Source organism: Sarcophilus harrisii, chromosome 3 (genome assembly GCF_902635505.1).
Source record: "Sarcophilus harrisii chromosome 3, mSarHar1.11, whole genome shotgun sequence".
Classification (NCBI taxonomy): Eukaryota; Metazoa; Chordata; class Mammalia; order Dasyuromorphia; family Dasyuridae; genus Sarcophilus; species Sarcophilus harrisii.
This window is the reverse complement of record NC_045428.1, coordinates 599,328,225-599,350,818: the sequence shown is the minus strand read 5'-3', so window position 1 is coordinate 599,350,818 and position 22,594 is coordinate 599,328,225. Positions and strand designations below refer to the sequence as shown.

The following is a 22,594-nucleotide window of genomic DNA, read 5'->3' as shown; positions in this document are numbered from 1 at the left end:
AGATTCCTTAACAGTGAGACTAGAAATTCCTAGAACTACCATTCTTTAGTTAATTATTACAAATTTTTCATTGTCATTTCTAGGACAAAAGTCATTTACTTTTCAGCAGAGAAAACATAAAAAATAAACTCAAATAAACTTTGAGCAGCATTGTTGTCTCTCTGCTTTCATTTTTTGTCATACAAGTAGAGGGTTTCATGTTCTTTGGGCCTCCTTTTTTTGATTAACACATTTTGGAGATTAAGATTGTCCCACCTACAGCAATAAAAGAGACTGAAGCAGAGCGCTGAGCCAATGGCACCTGTTGAAGAATCCATGGTCCCCTATAATGAAGTGGACCTCAGATCTTCCTCATGATCTGAGATACCTCCTCATTATAGGATTCTATTTTTATAGGGCTAGATATCCAGATTTTCAAGATTAGCTATAGTAAGTACAAAATAATTTCATTATTGACATATGATACACAGACCAAAATAAGCAAAATACTGTTTCAGCAGGGTTAAAAGTTGGTTGAAGCAAGAAGTATCTCCAATGAGTAGGTGGTCATAAAATGAATGGATTTCTTCTTAGGTTAAGCAGGAGCAAATAGTACAAGCTATCGGTCAGTGACCTGAGTGGTCATAAGATGGTCACCTGTTCCTATTGGATAAGAGATTGGTCCTGTGGTATACAAATAAATTAGGAGGACTTTCCAAGTAATTGTGTCATCTTCCCCAGCCATTGGCCTTAGTCACCATGATAAGGAAAAACAAGAGTGGAAAGCCCCTAACATCCTATAATTAAGCAAATAAACTTAGAATCTGCAGTTTATAGCTCTAGGGCCTTATGTGCAGAATTTTGATATAATTCTATCAAATTGATTAATAGTGATTAGAATAGAGCAGGGATCCAAATGATTTATTTTTCATAATAGGTATTATCCCTCACTATCTTTGGTTTATTTTTAGGTGTTAGCAATTTATCTCAACAATTAGTTCCTCCTGGTCCATGGCAGTCAGATCTAGTGTAGAATTTGTTTTGGGGATTGGTTTTTCTATTTTTTTAAAGCAGAAGTGAGGAACCTTTTTTCTGCCAAAGACCATTTGGATATTTATAACATCATTCACTAGCCGTACAAAATTATCAGCTCAAACATTGGCCTGCTATATTTGGTCAAATTTAATTAACTCATCCCTGTTGTAATTTAATTAACTCACCCTGCAATTGTCTTAGCAGGGCCAGGTTCAAATGATTTTGAGGGACTTATCCACCCCCTAGCCAATTTCCCCCTACCCACCTTTGAAGGCTCCAGGAACCTAAAATTTAAATTAATTAGGAACAGCTAATGGCACAGAGGATAGAAAACTAGACTTGAAATCAGAAATTTCAGAATTCAAATTTGGTCTCGGACACTTATTATGTAACCCTGGGGAAGTCAGTTAACCTTGTATGCCTCACTTAACCACATTTACTCACTTAACCTCAGTTTCCTCATCTGTACAATGAGCTGGAGAGGGAAATGGCAAACTGCTCCAATAACTTTCCCAAGAAAACCCCAAATGGGATCATACAGAGTGAAATACAACGGAAAACGAATAAAAAGCAACAAAATGAGGATAATAATAGCATCCACCTTGAAGGGTTGTTATGTGGATCAAATGAAATAATATTTGTAAAAAGCACTCTGAATAGTGCCTGGCATATATAAATGCTTACTTCCCTTTCTCCTTCTTTGCTTCCCTATGTTGCTCATCCTCACATAATTAGTAAATATCTGATTCAGGATTTGAACCCAGATCCTTGTGTTCAAATAAGATTTGTAATCTGTTTGAGGACCTTAAAATGCTATATGAATTCTATTTACATTATTATTATTATTTATTTTATTAATTATTCAACCTGAAGCACATTCATTGTCCCCACTATGCATTGTCTGGTATCCTACCTTCCCACCAAACTGTTTCTTCCAAATCTTGCTTAGTAAACAAAAATATACTTGTTGACATGTTCAATTAGATGACTGAAATGATTGAAATAATTCATTCCAAGAGATATTTTGAAAGAATTTATGGGCTAAAAATAATCCTGAAGCTTTACGATATACTACAGAGCTGTTTCTAAGCCAGAGATCATTATGGTTTATAAATCCCTGACCTCCATGACAACAATCACTCATTCCCTTTCCTACTTTATCCTTTTCTTTATTTTTGAGGTGTTAAAATATGAGGAATTAACGTCACAACTGTGACAGTTACAACTTTTGAATAAAGAACTTTAACAGTCAATTAGGTATTGCTCAGATAAAGAGAATTGAGGAAAGTCCCATTAGTGCAAAAGGGACATTTTAATCAGAAAATATGAAGGACAAACCTGACGAAGAACCGAATGCTCCTTCTTTCCTCACTGAGATGTTCTTATCACCATGCAGGATATTGATAGCAAATAGCTTTCATCCTGTAACATATTCAGTTTTATTAGAGATACTTTGGCTTGCCTTTTCCAGATTAAAGTTTATCTCCCTTTGCAGTTTAATTTTTAACTGTCTTTTTATTTTCTCAAGAAAACAGCTTGATGGTTAACTGGATAGAGAAACTAAATTAAGATGATTTTTTTATAGAGATAAATAACTAAAGTATTTGCCAAGTTAGTGCTTAATATGCCAAGCACTATGCTAAACTCTGTGTGTGTGTTTGTATGTGTGTGTATGTGTGTGTGTGTGTAGGTATAGATGTAATCCTTTCTGGTTCAGATGAGAGTGGTGTTCATGAGTTGCCTGTATTCATACAGTTTCTCTCCCTTTTGATATATTTGTCATCTCACACAGCACATTATATGAGATACTAAGTTCCCTCTTCTTCCTTTTCCTTTCTTTCCCAGCATATTCTTTTCTCTTTTCTGTCTTCTAAAACCATCAAGACAGCACACAAATCACCCAGACCTTCTGTCTCATTTAACTTTTTCTATAACTCTTAAATATATATTTGTTTCTTCTGCTTTAATAGGATATAAACACTTCATCATTGTATGTCCTCTTCCAAAATTCATATTTATTTAACTTTATAGTTTTCTTTTTATGGATATATTTATAAGTTGATAATTTAAAAGTTATTAAAATTTAATTTTTTCATTTTTTATTTCTTTTTTTATTCATGCGTAGTGCTTTCCTCCATAGGAAAATTATGACATTTAATGGAGTAAATTATTGGTTGTAAGTTTTTGTCCATTGCTTCTGGAATTCATATTGTAAGGTCTCTCTCAAAGTTACCACATCTTCTGTTATATTAACTATGGGTTCTTGTTACTTGAACTCTCTCTGTCTAGCTAGTTACTGTATTTTTTTTTTTCACCTAAAAGCTTGGGATTTAAATTATGGAATTTCTGAAAGTTTTCTTTTTTTTCTTCAGGAAGTAACCAATGAATTATTTCTATTTGCTTTTTGTCCTCTGACTTTAATTAATTTTAATGAGTTTCATTTATCAGTTCTTGAAACATGGTATACATTATTTAAAAATAATTTTTGACTATGGATATGCAGGTAGCCTGATGATTCTAGATCTAGCTTTTCAGGTAAGGTTTATTTTTTGGTTTTTTTTTTGTATCATATATCATTCTAGGTTTGTTTTTGTTTTGTTTTTTTGTTTTTTGTTTTTTGTTTTTCTTTTTGTATCATATATCATTCTAAGATGAGAACTGATAGTCTGGAGACTACCCTGACAGTTTCCCCTTAAGGGAGGCTGTAATTTCTAGAATCTATGCATAGAAATATAAGCTTATAGAACTTGTTTATGGTAAAATGCAATAGCATTTTTTGAAGGTTGATACAGCTATCTCCTTGAAATAACATTTTACCCGTCATCAACTTGCTTTTTCTCCCTAATATGCAAACTTCCAAAATAATTATTTATCACTGACCTTTGATATGCAATTTGGCCAAATATAGTCAAGTCAACCAGAGTCATAGTGTAAGAACCCCATTTAGAAGAATACTTTGAAGAACATCATTTCTTCCAGCAAGAGCCAAAATATCCCTTTCCTCCTGAATGGAATAGATTCTGTGTGTCCCCCAACTCTGTGCTACCCTTAAATGATTTATGATCTATGTTACTGTTTGAGTTGTATGTCTGGTCTCCTTTTCTCTCTCCCCTTCCCTGTCATCCCCATTGCTTGAAATAAAGATTTGCACTGAAATAATTCCTTTTGTTTTACATGTCATTCTGATCACTTGAACCCATTAAGGAATTGGTTTCTTCTATATCTCCGTCTAGCCATCTTTCCTCATATATAAACTGGATACCTGGACAAAGACTTATTCTATTGACAGCCACAGTTAAAGGGGGTGTATGAAACTGTCAACTCAGCTGTGAAAGCAAGGTTAAGTTGGAGAACTCCACATCTTCCCTATTAGAGAGGGACTCTCTAATGCCAGGAGACTGTTTCAAACAATTGGAGCAGTCAGCAGGTTGCTGGAATTATATAGACATGAAGGCAGTTCATGTGGACAAACAATATTCAGATGCCTCAATAGAAATTTGGGGAAAAAATAACTAATCTACACGGTGTTACTTTGTTTGAAAGGCATTCTAATTGCCTGTTTTTGATCTATATTTCAGCTTATAAATCCTTGTGTTCTAGGATAGACCTTGGGTACAGATTAGGATGACAATTAAGAGCCACCTCCAAGGGCAAACATTCTAGAGAAGTTTATGTGTTTTAGGACCTCTAGAAATAACCTACAGCAAACATTAGGAGTCTTGTGTGTTTTAAGCTAACGGCTTTAGTGACAAAATTCCTGTGTTTGGAGCAGTTCCTAGGAATGGCTTAACTTGCCACCTCAACCATGTCAGCTGTAGGGGAAGTGAAATAAGATCTCCTGAATTAGTTTCACTTTTTATCAAGATGGCTAAAAAACAGAAAATGGACTTAACTTTTGCAAGGATGAAGGGACAGACTTTTGGTGCTGACAAGTTCATCTACTATAAAAATTTAAGGAGATCTTAAGGAGGTCTAAAGTGAGGACATATTTTGTGTGTGTGTGTGTGTGTGTGTGTGTGTGTGTGTGTGTGTGTAACATCCAGTATATTATTAACATTGTCTATATTGTGTACCTTGATAAATCTAATAGACTTTTTCCTGCGTCCTGAAAAGAAAAAGGGATGTAAAGAATGAACACTGTCCTGTGGAATTTTTGAAACTGGTCAAGTTAGAAAGTCAGACAAAGCAAAAAAGAAAGAGGGTAAACTCCCACCCACCCCACTCCCATCTAAAGAAATTATAGCAGGCATCATAAACTAGAGATTAAATTTAACTGACATGTAATTTCTCTGCTATAAATTTCCAAATTGTGGTTTGAAAGGTATCTTTTTTTGTTTTGTTTTGAGTTTTGAGGAACCACTTTAGAATTTGTTTAAAGGAAAAATAAAAATAAAACATTGTGAGAGTTACATAGAAACGGTATTTAGATCTCTTGTCTTTGCCTAGAAAATGATAATTGTTGTTTTAGTACAGGAAAGGAAGATTATTTCATATATTAAAGGGGAGGAAGGAACTGCAGTGAGTTTGAAAGTATTCACAGTGAGCTCCAAAATTTTTGAATTTTGAAAAGTATGCAATTTAATTTATGTGCTGCTTAAGAACCACCTTTTATTAACCTCTCTCTCAAAGAGCAACTTGAAAGTAAGTAAAATTCATTTGGGAAACTATTTTACCTTGTCATATTTCTTTCTATGAATAATATAACAGGATTTGATTAAACTAAAAGCAAAGTCACCTAAAGATTTTGGAATAGATTATGCGTTTGTAAGCTTTTAAAAAACTTCAAAAGATAACCGTATTGCAAATAATTGTTTTTGTACAATAAAAACTTGTGCTAACTTGTCAAGGAGAAGTTCAGCTGTGTAAAAATTAGTTTTATAGATAGTCTGGGATGTGATTGGGAAATAAAGACGAGGACACCGAGAAAGTAGAAGAAAGGCAGTGAAATATCGGATCAGAATATGAAAATAAGAAAGGAGCAGTTTTGAAAGGCTTTTTATCTAACTCCACTGAGAGAGAAAAAAAAGAGAAGTTTAATCTAAGAGAAGAATGGGTGGAAAGTTAAAGAAAGTTGCAGTCTGTTTTCACTGACATAATGTGAATGGAAGGTTTAGAGATAAAGGGGTTGGAGTTGTGGAAAGAGAGGGGAGATTTTTTTTTTCAAATCTCATTAAATAAAGGAATTAGAATAGCAAATGACAGCTCATTTCTGGAGCTAGCTTATTTCCATTTCTATTCAATTCTAGGTCTAATTCAATTTCTATTTTGTGAGAAAACTTACTCAATTGTGGTAATTGTGACAAAGTTATTTGCCTTGGCTCATGTGTCTGGGAAGCTGGACAATCCCTATCTACTGCTTAGATACCCTTAACTAAATGTATCTAAAGTTGATCTGACCAGAAGCCCAATAAGATTCAAAGATTGATCAAGGAATTTATCACAATTTACATTTCAAGTAATCTATATAGCTTACCTGAAAAGTGACCTTATACAGAACAATCATTTATTGTTTCCATGTTCCTTTGATTGCTTACAGCCATTGGATGGGAGGGGGAAGTAGGACAACTCTTTTTCTGCTTTCAGGGAATTACACCTTGTTCTCCTCTTCCCAATTTGAAAAATCCCTAATATTTCCTCCCAATTGCTTCTTCAGCTCACTTTACAAATGAAAAAACTAAGGCAAACAGGGTAATTTCTTCAAGGTCACACTGCAAGTAAATGTCTGAGGCAGGATTTGAACTCCTCTTCCTGACTCTAGCCCGGCACTCAATCTGCTAAATTACTTAGCTGCTCAATGTAACATGTACAAAGTTACACAGCTACTAAGTGTCCGAGGCAGGATTTGAACTCAGATCTTATTAATTCCTAATCTAGCATTTTTTTACACAGAGCCAAACCTCTGCCTAAATAGAAGGGATATTTTTAACTTGAGGGCCTAAGAAATGGTGATTGTATTCCTAACTTTTCATTTCACATAAACTCAGTAAACCAGTAGATGAGATAACCATTTGGACCTGAGGTGTCGTAATTTTCTCTATGTGTAAAAGAAAATAATTATTGCAAAAGAACATGATTGACAGCACTTACAAAAAAAAAACCCACAGAAATAGGGACCTTCTGTAGTAATACCACTGTGGGTGGTTTTATGGAAGTAAAAATAAAGTAAATTACATCTACATGCCCTAATTAGAATCAACTGATTACTCATATGTTCCCAGTTGACTAAACCATGTCACTCTGCTGACATATTGTTTCTTTCTTTTAAAAAAAATTTTTAAATAGCTTTTTATTTTCTTTTTTTCTGGATTTTTTTATTATAATAACTTTTTATTGACAGAATAGCTTTTTATTTTCAAAATATATTCAAAGACAGTTTTCAACAATCACCCTTGGAAATTTTTTTCTCCCTCCCTTCCCCTATCTCTAGTTCTAGACAACAAGAAATCCAGTATATGTTAAATATAGTATATTCTTTCTATTTCTAATTGGCATTGCCCTCCTGTAAACCTTCCAGAACCATTCAAAAAATGAGCTTCAATTTAAATGGTGTTTTTCTGTGTCTGACAGTAAGAAAATGTGTCTCAATATGCTTACAGCCTTCCTAACCTCTACCAAACTTTCAACTCAACACTTTACAATCTAGCTTTCATATTCACCAATCTACTTAAATTATTAAAAATCGCACGTAATCCATAGTCACCAAATCACAGATTGTTAGAGTTAGAACATTATTTTCTATTCTCCTTAAACAACTGATAAATTCTTTGTAGATCAATGGACAAAGAGATATTAAAATTTAAAGCTGTGGACAACACTTCTCTCCTAACATTTTAATTGTCTTTTCAAGATTAAGGACTTTAATCACTAAATTGGGATAGAATTTTTATCTGTGTTCTTCAGAGAGGGTGTTATTGTGAAGCCATGCTTCATAATAGAGGTATTTGACCTTTCGGATGCTGGCTTTTGTTTTTGGAGTCATGATTGCTAGAAGTGGTTTGTAATAAGTTTAAACTTTAACATTATTTTGAGGAAGGGAATATGAATTCCCTCTTTTATTTGGGATGAGGTAAGATGGGAGAACCATTTAATCATGTTACTCAGGCTTCTGGCTTTTGTGAATCTTGCTTTTTAGATGATCACTGAAGGTATAATAAAACCACCAAACTCCAGATCAAATATGACCAAATAGAAGACAGTGGAACCAGACTACTGAACTTATGAGTATTCTAAGAAATGTATTCACTATTCTTTCCTTAATTCATTTTAGGTAATGAGTTGGTACAATAGGTGACATGCTGTACCTGGAATCAAGATGCCCTGATTTCAAATCCTACCTAACCCTCGGCAAACCATTTAGCTTCTCAAACTCAGTTTTCTTATCTATAAATTGGAAATAAAAATTGCATCAACTTCCTAGGGTCATTGTGAGAATCTATTGAGAATACTTATGTAAAGCACCTTGTAAATCTTAAGGCACTATGTAAATTCCAGCTATTATTTTGTTTAAAAGGATGCTCTCACCTCTCAGAGAAATGATTGATTAAAGACACTATGTGATATTTCTTTATTTGATTGCAATTATTTCATTATAGGTGACTGCATCTTTGACACTTCCAAGTGGAACAAAACTGATCAATAATAGCCCAACCAAATCATTCTTACTCAGTTCCCAAGTGATAGAAAACTTTATTTCCTCACATCTAGGTAAAAATCAATGGCCACATATAAAAGAATAATTTTGTTTTCTTGTGATTGAAGAGAGCTATCTGCATCCAAAGAGATCTCTGTGGGAACTGAGTGCGAATCACAATGTAGTAGTTTTACTTTTTTTTTTATCGTTGTTCATTTGATTTTGTTTTCTTTTTTCTTTTTTTCCTTTTTTGATTTGATTTTTCCTGTGCAGCATGATGATTGTGGAAATATATATAACAGAAGTGTACATGTTTGACATATATTGGATTATTTGACAGCTAGGAAAGGGAGTGGGGGTAAGAGAGGGAGAAAAATATTTGGAACACAAAGTTTTGAAATGGTGAATGTTAAAAAAGTGTCTATGCATGTGTTTTGAAAATAAAAAGCTTTGTAAAAAAACAAACAGGAGAAAGAATTTAATTGTTGCATCATAAAAACTGGAGTGAAAAATGCATAAACTATCTTTATACTGTTTTTAAAATTTAAAATACTGTTTTTAAAAGATAAGATTTTTGGAAAGAATGTATATCTTTATTCAGCTGCTAATATTTTACCACACTAGTTAAAAATATTGGTCACTAGAGAGAATGAGGAAATCAATATCTTCACCAAGTCAGTTTAGCAATATTTATTCAAGATTATGAGATATTTGCTTTTTAAAGGTTTTTGTTGATTTTTCTGTTTCTTATAACATGAACCTCATGTATCCTTCCCCCACACCTCATATGACAAATAGTACTTTTTGGAGATGAAAAAAAGTCATCAAACCAAATAGTGAAAAAATATGAAAAACGTGCAAGATGTAACATCTTAGATCTTTCACCTCTATGAAGGCATAAGTTGGAGGTGTCTTATTCTAATTCTTCATTCAAATTTCACTTGATCTTCATAATCTTATCACATTTACTTTTAATTTTTTGGTGTGTCATTTTCTCCATTTACATTATTTTGGTTACTATGTGAGAGCTTGGCTCTCACTTCATTTGACATCAATTCATATTCTTACAGCACCATAATCTTCCATTACCTTCTTGAACCACAATTTGTTTAGTCATTCCCTAACTGATGGGCAACCAGTTTATTTCTAGTTCTTTAATATCACAAAACTTCTTCTCTAAATATTTTTAAATATATAAAGACTTTTTTTCTTATTGATAACTTACTTGGGTTATAAACTCACATAAGATGCTTTCTATGTAAATTTAAAACTATAAAATTTCTTGGATACCTTTATTGAACCCATTGCTAATAAACTCTGGTACAAAGGGTCATACTCCTTAAAACTGCTTCTTCCCTTGGCCAGTTATCTTTCTGAATTGTTCAATATCTATGTTTGTCTTTATGACAAACATATGGTATTTCTTTGCTTCTTTTCTTTATGGTGTTTCTTTGCTTCTGGTTAAATGTGTTATTTTCCTGTTCCAATATCTCTTCTCATTGGGAGGGGAAAAGAAAGGAGGTAGGAAACGGTTTCTTTCTCCCTCCTCTAAAGAACCATTTCTTTTCAGGTGCTTAGCTTCAAATAGATCCAGTCTTCTGAATTGTACCACCATAATGTCTAGATAAGTTCACCAATTGATGAACTCATTGCTGAACTTTTTCTATCTATTTAAAAATGCCAGAGGTATGGTTAGCTTATTTGATTGATCAATCAGATTTTCCTTTTTGGCTCAATGAAAGAAGTTTTTCTCTTAAACTACTTTCTACCTACTCTGTATATATCTTAAATGTAGCTAGTTATTTACATGTTATCCCCTCTATTAGACTGCATGTTCTTTTAAGGCAGGGGCTATTTTTTCCTTACCTTTTTCTCAGCTCCAAAGCACAGAGCAGTTTTTGATAGATTGTAAGCATTCCATAAACGTTTATTGAATGATTGACTAACAGTCTGAATGAATAAATGTAATCATTTCAGGGATAGAATCCTGAACCTAGAGTAGGAAGACCTATATTTGAATCTTGCCTTAGACAATTAACATCTATGTGATTCTGGCCAACTCATTTAAACTCTCTGAGCTTTAGTTTCTACATCTATAAAATGGAGATAATAACAACACCTACCTCACAGATCAAATAATATATGCAAAATGCTTTGCAAACCCTAAAGCATTATATAATGTTTACATTCCTGTTCTTATCATTGCTTTGAAGTAATTTCCATTTTGTAAAAAACATCTTCAATTGACATTAATTGGTTAAATAGAACTGAAGTGTTAATCAGGGTGATTAGTCTCTAGTAGAACCATAAAAGAATGGGGGATTAAGTCAATAGCACTTTAACCCTTCAATGATGCTTTAGAATCCTGGGAGACAATGTAACTGATATGAGTTTGAGCTATATATTTATCTGTCTGTCTATCTGCATTGTGTCCCCATGATTTAAAGGTTATATACATCTATATTGTCACCACAGGCCAGTTTCAGCACTATAATATATATTCTCTCTTTCCAAACACACATACTTATACTTATGTGTGTAATTTTCTTTGCTGTGTAAAAATTCTATATCTCTATCAGTAGAATATTAACTCCTTCATGGTATACCCATTTTTTTCTTTGAATCCTCAAAGCTTTTTTATAAAAATGGTGGTTAATAATTTTTTATTGAATTTAATGAAGAAGCACTGTATATCAAGAAAATTACTTCTCTGTCAAAATCCTTGAATCACAAAGCAAAGAATGATTAAGAATTAAATTATTATAAAAATTTATTAATTTCTCACTAAGTGTACACTGGGTATTGTACTTAGTGCTATATAAACTCAAGCCAAACCAAAACAGAACACCAAAACAAAACAGGAATCAAACCATTCCTTTCCATTAGGTGCTTACCTACTATTAGCAACTGGAGCAATGCAGAGATATTTTCATGGAAGACAGAAGAGGAATTGAAAAATAATAAAACCACAATGGAGGAATGACCCAGAAATGATGAAGGTACTTCAAATATTGATAGATGGTAAAGGGTCTTAAGTTGATGCCAATATGAGGATCTTCAAGGACTTGGAGGTGTTTGGCCTGAAGAAAAGAAGATTCAGCAAGATTGGTCCACTGGTTAATTTTTACTGAGTTCTCTCTTGCTCCCTTTTCAATTCAATTCAATAAACATTTATTAACCACTTACAATATGCTAGGTACTATCATAAGCACTGGGCATACAAATTAGAAAAAGTCAGTCCATGTCATTAAGGAACTTACAATTTAATGGAAAAGGAAAGTGGTCAGGGAGTAGATTACAGGTTGTATGCAGTGAGGGAATGTCTTGTTTCATGGAGTTAAAACCAAGCAGAGATGTAGATCAAGAGCACATTAACCTGCAAAGACCAAAGTTTGCATTCTATAAAGGAAAGCTTTGAATGAATTTTAGTATTCCACTCTGAAGTCATCCAATAAGAGGGGAGAAGAGGCTAAGAGAGGTGGAAATATCCAAAGCGTTGAATATCCAAGGTGGAATTAGTAGCATCATTCTATAGAGTTTAAACCAAATAGAACTGTAGGTAGAAAATGGAGAGAATTAATGGTTTGGTAAGGAAGGAAGATATTTCTTCTATGCATCACTTTTTGGGGGAGAATGTTTTTTGAAAGATTCTGAGAAGAACTGACTTCTTTCCAGGGAATGTACTGCAATTCAGTAAAAATAGAGGAAAGAAGGACAGCTAAGTGGTGCAGTGGATAGAGCACCAGCCCTGAAGTCAGGAGGATCTGAGTTCAACTCTGGCCTCAGATACTTAACATGTCCTAGCTGTGTAACTCTAGGCAAGTCATTTAACCCCAATTGCCTCAGAAAAAAATAGAGGAAAGAGCCAAAGACTGGAACTTAGGAGGTCTGAAGACTCTGTCTCTTATGGACTTTTTGATCTTGAGTAAATCCTAGGATCACAGAACCTAAGAGTTTGAAGAGACAACAGAGGCCATCTTATCCAACATGCACACGCCCGAGAATTCCTCTCCCCATTTTAACAACCTACAAATTAACCAATTAATTATTGATTATAGCTCTCAGGCAAAGAACTTAAAAACCTTAAATTTTACTTTAAAAAGAACTTTTTAAAACCCAGGTATATTTGGATCAGACTTAGGTCTGGCTTGCAAATTCTAACAGTTATTTCTCGGTTTTGTATTCATGTGGCAGCTAGAATTCTAAGTCTAATCTTATTGCTCTACAACAGTCCTACAGATATGAGAAATGCTTTTTCCTCTCTAATATTCCCTTTATCCAGGCTAAGTATCCAGAGTTCCTTCAATCATTTCCTACATAGGATAATTCTCAATTCTCTTACACCATTGTATGTTCTTTGAACATTGATGTCCCAAGCTAGAGTCAGAACTTCAAATAATTTGTAGAGATATTAAACAATTTTGTTATTAGAAGGGGAACAACAAAGCCAGTGATCAGAGGCCTTGAAGTCCACTTCAAGTGTGAATAAAGATTTTCTACACAATAAACCCGGTGAGCAAAAATTCAGATTTTTTTAAAGACCATCAGTGATAATAAGTTTGCCATTTCTTAAAGCAGTTCATTCTACTTTTGAATAACTCATTGGTAGCTAATTTTCCATTATGTAAATCCTAAGCAGATCACTTAGAGGCATCTGAGGTCATGAGTTTTATTATTGGCTCTCTTTTTGAATATTATTACCTATAAATTATTAGACCTCTCTTTTGTTATTCCATTTCCTTATATCTGCCCAATATTCTTTGTGTACCAGCCTTGGCATATCTTTGGGGTCAGTTTTCTTTCTTTCTCTTCCTTTTTTTTATGGTTTTTGATTATAGAATTATAGAATTGAAGATGGACTATAGTTTTTTTTTTTTAACTTTTTTTGTATACCTAGTATTCAGCACAGAACCTGGCTTATAATGAATGGTTAATAAATACTTGTTGATGTATTAATTGAATAAAACTTCTTAGACTTCAGACAAGCATGTTTCTATGGATCTTGGTAAATTGTATGCCATTCAAACATTGCTCCTATATTTTTAACTGAGATCCAGAAATGCAAATACTGACTTCAGATGTCATCTTCTTAGCCAGTCAATCATCTTCCAAATATTTCTTTCTCTTCTGAATCACTTACCTTCAATTGGTATTATAACTGAAGAGATAATCCATGTCCTTAAAGCCTTCATCTCTCATTGATCAGGGAATCATAATTCTTAATAAGACTTTTCTGGTTCCTTTAGGCGGTAAATTTGTCTCCATTTGAGTCAGCAGAAGTGATCAGTTATAATTCAGGCCTTGGAATATTCTCTATTAGATCCCAGAAACAAAGCACAAGAAGACAGCATACTTCTCTTATTTATACTGGGCCAGCAAATCCCTGTGTTGGTAGCACTCGGCAGGTACTCATTAACACCCACTATTTTGTCTTTGTCTGATCATGATGAGATGACCCCTCACATGATGGACTGGTTCTTCATCACCATTCTTTAATACAAAAGCTTCTTTCTCTAAAAATGATCTAGGACCATTCCATATCCCACCCTTTTCAATAATAGACTAAAAAACAGGGCTCATTTAGTTCCCTAAGTTTAGTAGCTTTCATTACTTTTCCATGTCACATTCTTATTTTACTGATAATCATAGCTTAGAATTTCCTTATGTCTTTTTAAGTCATTTTTTGTTTCTTCCTTAGAACACTTCTTCCCAAAGAATGTTGAATTCTCCTTTATAACCTTGACTCTTTGCCTCAAGTATTTCCTTATTCTAATCTAGCCTCCATTCAAGTGACAAAATCATTTTGCAAATCACATCTCTGACCATATCAAAGTCTTACAGAAAAAACTACTGACTCTATAATTTTAGGATCAAATATAAATTTTTCTTTTTTTAAATTAATGACTCTTTACAAACTGGCTTCATCCTTGTGTATGCTCACCTGCATACACTCTATGATCCAACTATACTGTACTACTCTTTGTTCCTCACACATCTTCAGTGTGCTCCATTTTTTGTCTTCATGTCATCCCCTCTTGCTTTTTAACTTTGACTTTGAAAACAATAAGCAAATGAACACTACTAAAACATTCTTCCCTGGCTACTGTTTCCCTACAGATGTTATCTTTTACTATTAGAATGACTAGGACCATCTTCATGTTTATATTGGTATCCTCTGAATGTAGCATAGGATCTGGTATATGTTGCTGTTCGTTCACTTTAGTTCGGTTTGAATCTTTGGAGTTTTCTTGGTAAAGATACTGGAATGATTTGACATCTTATTCTCCAGGTAATTTTACAGATGAGGGAATTGAGGCAAACAGGATTAAGTTATTTGCCCAGGATCACATAGTTTGTAAGTGTCTGAGGCCAGTTTCGAACTCAGGAGGATGAGGGTTTTTTTTAATTCCAGACCTGGCGTTCTATCCATTGCACTACCTAGTCGCCTTGCCTGATACCCAGTGATCCTCTCTACTTTCCTTACATTTCATCTTTTTTCCTTAGTTTCCTCATCAGCAAAATGAGTGGACTAGACTATAGGATCTTATAGAGCTCTTTTAACTTTTTACATTCTCCAAGTTAAAATCCCACCTCTGTTCTCTAAACCTCTCTGAATCCACTGATAACTATTTATTGGTATGATGCTAGAGGCCTGGCATGACATATTTCTGATTTAGCCATTTCAGGGAAGCCAATTTCTTCATCTAGGCATGTGGTTAGTGTTCTTAATTTTATACGTTCACAGATTCCCTCTATAAAATAACATTAATTGCAATCAATCTGGTCAGGAAGAAATTGAGTCTGTGATAAAAGACACCAATGCAAAAGTTACTAAAGCCCCAATGAATAATTTTAGTGATCTAGATAAAGAGAACTACATTGTAGGGACACAGATGAAAAATGTCAGAAAGCAAATTCAGTGCTTTTAAAAAAATAACAATTCTTCTATCAATTACTATAAGATCATATCCTTCATGGATCGATGAATTCTCCTAAGGCATTTGTACAGTTCTGCTTTATACAATGGGCATTTAAAAGTTCAGTTAAACAGGATATCAGAATATGCTGTATATGTAACCCACCTTAGCAAGTCAGGCTTCATATAAACTCTTTAGAAGGTATGTTTAGCTTACACAGTTTGCGTCTCAAAATAATAGCTGGGAATAGAATTAAAAGCAATTCAAACTTCAGCAGTTCGAGTGATTGAAAAAAAATAAAATGACAGCAAATAAAAACCCTTTCGAAGTTTCTAGAAAAGTTTTGACTTTGGCTCATCATTCATAAACCTTCAGAAGCGCGTGAGTCTTTTCTCCTTAGCCCAGTCCTGGATGTCTGCTCGACCAAAGATTACATAGATGATCATTCCTGCCAGATTAATTGCAGCTGATAGCAAGAAGACATTCTTACAGCCAGATACAGAATCCTGTAGGTATAAAACTTACACTAGTATCATTCCAAAAATTTTCCATTCTTCCAAGTCTCCAAATTTTCCCTGCTGGTAAAATGTAGAAAAGTCCCATGGTAGAGGATCTAATATAGGGTTTTCATCTTGCATTATGGAGAGATTAATTTTTAGAGCTTGATTGGCAACAAAAAACAAGCTTCAAAACATGGACAGGGCAAAAGGCATTTACAATAGAATTATGACTTGTTCTGTTTTATTCATGTACTTGTATGTTAGCTTGTGGTTGTCCTTAGGAATGTAAACAGCAATATAAACGAGAGGGTTTTTTAAAAAACAAATTCTTGTGATTGATATTTTAAAATCTCTAGCAATCTATTTTTTAGATCATTAAATCCTTACTTAGGTGGTTATCCAAAAAAAAAAAAATGAACAAAGTGATCTCTGTGAAGGCTATATTAGAATTAGTCACAGATTCCATCACAGTTTAGATCTTAGAATTGGATTTACCAATGAAATCACTACCTGTACTAACTCAGGCCTGGAATCAGGAAGCACAATCTAACCTGGAGCATATATTAGCTGTGTGACTCTGAACAAGTTACTTAAGCTCTGTTTGCTTCAGTTTCCTTAACTATAATACAAAGATAGTAACAATGTCTATCTCAAAGCCTTATTGTGAAAACCAAATGAAATGTTTGTTAACCAAAAAACACGTAGCATAGTGCCTAACACATAGTAGGTGCTATATAAATTTTTACTTTCTTCCCTTCGTTGATTCAACACTCTCTAGTTCCTTTTCTTTACTAAGTAGTTTTCACTTGATAAGTAAAATTCAAATTATTCTGAGACAAGAACTGCTTGGGGTTTATTTTGTGTTTCTCTCTACAAAATGTTTAGTCAGGGCAGGGTCTAAATTCTATTTCTTAAATGAGATTATGTTTTACCTGATTTATAAGGTATCCAGTAACAATGGGTGAAATAATTCCTGGTATCATAGTAAAAACTCCTCCAAGTCCCATAAGAAAACTAGTATATCTGAGAGTAAAAAAAAAAAAGTTTCCAGATGAAACTGATTTTTCAATTAGCCTGAAATGAGAAATTACTCCATGTTTGAATGGCATTTGGCCTTTAAAAATCCTACTCTGATGCTTCATTACAGTATGGAGATGACTATGGGTTCTTTAAACTAAACCAGAAAGGTATAAGCTTTATAAGGTTCTACCATGTTGTCAAGGCTTTGAGTACAACCATGGTAACAGACTGAAAGCAGGACCAGCTTTGTTAAGTATGGGAAAACTTCACCTGGCCACTTGGTGATGAAATTTTTGGCTATGACAACTCACGAAAAAAATGGAAAAATGACTCTAAGCTCTATATAATAGCACCTTTCACTTTTGCAATAATAGAATGGTGGAAAGAGGTCAAAAAGTGCCATAATAACACTGGTTTTTAGAGTATGTATAAATATGAATTTAGTTGTTAATATTCCAAATGTAAAATTCTTGGTTAATGAACAATAAATGGACATATTGTAGAGGACCCAAATCATATAAATCTTTACTTTTTTCAATAAATAAAGCCCAAAGAAAGAAGGACTTTGGAGCTAAATAAAAGTTTGAGTCACAGCCTCCACGGAGAGGCAAAGAAAGGAGCTGGTGGAGTATATTGACTGTGGATCATATAGGCATAAAAATATTTTTCCATAGGCTTTCTCACATTGTAGTACTGATATGTATTTGCCAAAAGACAATTTAAACAATTGCAGCTTATATACCAACATTTCTTAGTGAGGATGAAGAGTTAGGAAAGTTCTATGAAGAACTTGACAAGATCCTTTAGATTAAATCAATACCTACTTTGCTATTAGGTGGTTCCAATAAAAAAAAAGGTGGGGAAAGATGAGAATGATGGCATATATGTATATATATGAATGAGAGAGGTTAAGAATTGTAGCATATCTTTTAAAAATCATAAATAGCTTCCCCTCAAAAAAACAAAAAAAACAAAATGAGGAGACACCAGCAATAGGGAATACAATGTATACATTGTATACAATATTGTATACAGTATTGTATACCTTGCATACAAATAGCTGTATCACATCAATGTCCACATTCTTTCAATAAATAAAATCAGAAGAAAGCACTTTGGAGCCAAATGGAAGGATGAGTCACAGAAACTCCATGGAAAAAATGAAGAAAGGAATTCACAAAGTAGATCTACTGCATGTCCAAAGGTAATAACAAATATAGTTGTTTCTTGGAATATCTGTTAATCTTGTATCACAGTACTGTAACTATTTGCCAAAAGGCCACCATGCGATGATTGAAGTATTGAAGTTTTTTTTAACTAGGGTCAACTGCTGAGCATGAAAAGGAAAAGTCTATTTTGAACATGCCAAGGTTTTTCAAATTAAATCAACTGTGATACTAAGTAGCTTCAATATAATAAATAACCCCATTCAAAGACCATCTGATCTCTACCTGATAAACATCAGGAAAGACATCAAATTAAAAAAAAAAGTTCACCATGTGATGGAGATGCAAAAGTGCAAAGCCCCACCTGAAGAGAGTTTCTCTATGGATGTTGGGATTATTCAAAGCTTCTGTTTGCAAATCATATATTAAGGTGGTGACATTGAGTCCTAAAACCCTGAAGAACTTCCTGAAAGAGATTTATAATCATGCCAAAGAATTTGGCCTAACCATTCATACAGTAAAAACCAAGGAAATGAAGAATGTTTATAACATGTAATTGGATGGGAAAGTTGTAGAGTTTGTTCAATTTGTATATCTGTGTTTGTAAATCTGCGTTAGACAGTATAATTGGACAACAAATTATAACAAAAATTGAATAGGAGCAGGAAAGTGAGTTGAATTATTTTTGGGAAGTGGCAAGACTTCTTCAATGACCCCAAGCTTCTCATATAAATAAATGTCTTTTTTTTTTATACCAAAATACCATAAATTTTATTGTACAGCATCAATACATGGAATACAATTATCTCCAAAGATTTAAAAATGAATATCAGAAGGGCAATATTGTAGGTATGAGCTATCTGCAACATATACCCTATGAAGAACTTTAAAAAAAAAAACAAGAAAAAAAGGAAATATATGATGGGAGAAGAAGATAGTCTGACAAGGTAGTGAAGTCAAGGGATGAGAAGTAGACAGTTTGAATTCTACATTAGTTCCTTGGCAATGTCAAGAGAAAGCTAAAATGGGCTCTCTTATGTAGGGCAGACCCCTGTAGGGTCTAGGAGGATATAGATAACAATTTCACAAGATGAACAGACATGGTTGAGTTTTGATCTGTATCACTGGCTCAAAAAGATCACAAATTTAGTTGGTTATTTGAAGATAGACTCTTAGAAAAACAGTAACTTCAATAACTGATAGGTCCAATCTTTTAGGAGCAAATTAAATTTTAACCTCTTCTACACTGACACGAATAGACATAATCCGATGGTACGTGGCTCAGTACTTAAAAATCTATCAGGGAACACACGGATATAGTAGCTCATTTGTACCAAGGAGACATCAAATTACATTCCTATTCTTAGGGAGCCTTAAGATGACAATATAACTTTTGTCCTGGGTCCACAACACAAGGTCTGTATCCTGAGTAAAGTACATGAAACCCACACAGCATATAATGAAGCTTTGAGGTCCCCGATTGTTATAGATTGATGCCTTGTCTTGTGGCCTTGCTAAGCAGTAGACTTTGAACCTCAGTCCTGGATTAATTCAATTAAACAAGCATTTCTTGTTTAACCATCTGCTAGAGGCAAAACACTGGGGAGATAAGGGAAAACTGTAAAACTATTTCTTCTCTCAAGAAATTTATGTTCTACTGGAAGGACCCACTATATATATATATATATATATATATATATATATATATATATTACATATATGATATGCATACATATACAAATTGTATATATAGATTCAAATTGTAAGGATATTTACATATATACATTTGCTATATAGACATACATGTGTGTATGTGCATATATATGCATATACAATAATACAAAGAAGTAAACAGTAGGGTCGTATAAAATTATTCTTGTCCAAAAGCATCAACTATTCCTCTGATCCTTATTCAAATGGCAGGCATTTTTGAAACATCAGAGACAAGATATTTAGCACCTTCCAAGAATATCCAGAATATTATCCCAATTCTCAAAATACTCATCTACAACAGTTTGGCAATAATGGAATCTCAATAATTTCTGTCCCTTTCTCTATTTCACCTGCCGTGATTAGAATAGGAATGATACTGATGGATACTACAAAACTCCAAGAATAGGTGTCAACACACTAATTAAGTTTGTTATATTGTGACTGGGTACAAAGAGATGCAAATCATCAAGTGGATAGAAATTACTTGCTGGCTCATTTAATTTCTTTCTGGAAATGGATGAACAGTCACCAGTTGTTTAGTCCCAAATGAAAGACAGACATCCTATTGGCAGTTCTGTTCCCATAGCACTTATTATACTTATAAACTTCAATTTTATGGGTGGTCTGCTTCTATGAATTGAGGTGATTGATAGATCCAAAACAAATAGGAGCAGATCTGATAATCCAGGCACCTACCTCAGAGAATATCATACATATAGCTGAGAATTATTACCAGATGGGGCAAAATTCCATTAAAGACACAGTTTAGTGGATTTTGAAAAACTTGTTAGCTTATTACTTCCAACATCTGGAGTTTCATGTGTGGACATTCTTTCCTTCTGCAAATGCAGATTGAAATCTTTTCTATAGCTCAATAGATCATCTCTGAGAGTAGCAATAGCCAAAAAATTTGCCTTGATGTGCACATGATAACAAATTGTATTTAATTGGGCTGGTCCTTGAGCAATAAAAAGAGTCTCCATTACCAATTCTGTGTTTAAAGAGTTTCTAAATTGGTAGGAAAAGCTAGAGGTTCAGGTATGTTTTGCTACCATTATAGTTGAAAACTATGTCACCTCCATATGTCTCTGCAGCATCAGAACAGAATCTTAGTGGAAGAAAATGCCTTTTTAAAAAGGATCATAGTAACAGTAAGTCACATTTATTTATCAATTTATAGTTTACAACAGAAGTGTCAAACATATAGCCCACAGGTCACATGTGGCCTATAGTACTACTAGGTGTAGACTGAATGAGAGTAAAATGGAACCAGAGAATATTTAACAGAATAAATAAAATATAAATAATGTTGACATGTGGTTTTCTGAGTCAATATGCAGCCCACAGGAATCCTCATATGTGGCTTAGTGATCCCTTTTTTCTTTTTTAGTTTGACACCAAAGTTTACAAAGTCCTTTCCTTATAATAATCCTGTGAAGTAGGTAATATTCATCCCATTCCACAAATTTAGAAATTGAAATTTTAAAAAGTTGGGACTTTTTCTAGGTCATATACAAAGTGTAACATCTGGGATTTGTACCCAAGCTTTTTAGCTCCAAGATCAGTGCTCTTCCCACTATCCCACACTGCATATGGAAGAGGGGAAGAGGCTGGGAGCCCTACCTGGGAGCGATATCTAGGGAATTAATCATGAATCCCGAGTAACACAGGCAGCTTATTCCCATAGAGAGCATCAGTAAGGTAATAGCAGTGATGGAATTGACGTATGGCACAGCTGTGATGAATACTGATGGGAGAAGCATTCCTGAGGAGCAAGGACACATAAAAAACCATACACACATTGTTGGGAAAAATTTGAGGTCTACTGTAAGAAATTTCCTAGGGTTAATTGCCCATGTGGAAATGCCTCACCCAGAACTGTGAAGAGTTTCCGAACTACTACTAGACTCAGAATCTTCTTGGTCAAGAGGAAATCTGCCATTTGGCTTCCTATGGTAATACAGATCCATGCAGCAATAGAAGGCAGTGCACTCAGAATTCCATTCTGTGAAGAGAAGAATTGTTCAAGGAAGACATGGATACCAGAAAAAAAATACTCGGTTGCTCAGACTAATCACAAGGATTGGCTCTTGAATAAAATGATAAAGTTGATAAGTCTTATAATTGGTTCACTCAGGCTTACTTTTCCATACCCATCTTTGTGTGGTTAAGTACCCCTAATATTCTGTAAACTTGTATATCACCATGCCTACCTACCATGACAGAAGTCTTATCAGCTTCATAGGAAGCAACTGAGAATTGAATAAGTCATTCACAGAAATAAAAGAAATCAGGAATCATATACTCACATTTCTGATGTCAAAATCAAACATAATGTTTATCAGTAGTGGCAGTGATATTGTCAGGTTGGTGACTAACCAGAATCGACAAAAGCCAGTGATTATGATGGCCCAAAGAGGAAGGGACCTGATCATGGCATTGATGGGCAAAGACCAACTGGGAGAGCTGTTCTAAAAGGAAATGCAACAGTCAGTACAGAAAATAAAGCCTAGAGGAAGTTTTGCTTGAAGCAAAGTGTTCTATCACTCACCATTTCTGACCAGAACTGTGACTCAGAAAAAATGCTAGTAGGGATGGAAAGGGGAAAGTACAGGGATAGTCCCACTGAAATGT

At 34.0% G+C, this 22,594-nt stretch overlaps 1 protein-coding gene across 1 annotated transcript in view; it reads right to left on the bottom strand.

Moving 5' to 3' along the window:
* LOC100929658 (sodium-dependent phosphate transport protein 3-like) overlaps positions 1–22,594 on the bottom strand; it is a 93,717-nt gene that overhangs the window by 36,191 nt on the left and 34,932 nt on the right. Inside the window, exons 8-11 of the mRNA XM_012545827.3 lie at positions 22,270–22,431; positions 21,833–21,965; positions 21,584–21,725; positions 16,994–17,084 (exon numbers count right to left, since the gene is read on the bottom strand). Coding sequence (XP_012401281.2) covers positions 16,994–17,084; positions 21,584–21,725; positions 21,833–21,965; positions 22,270–22,431 — 528 coding nt within the window. The remainder of the gene's footprint in view (positions 1–16,993; positions 17,085–21,583; positions 21,726–21,832; positions 21,966–22,269; positions 22,432–22,594) is intronic.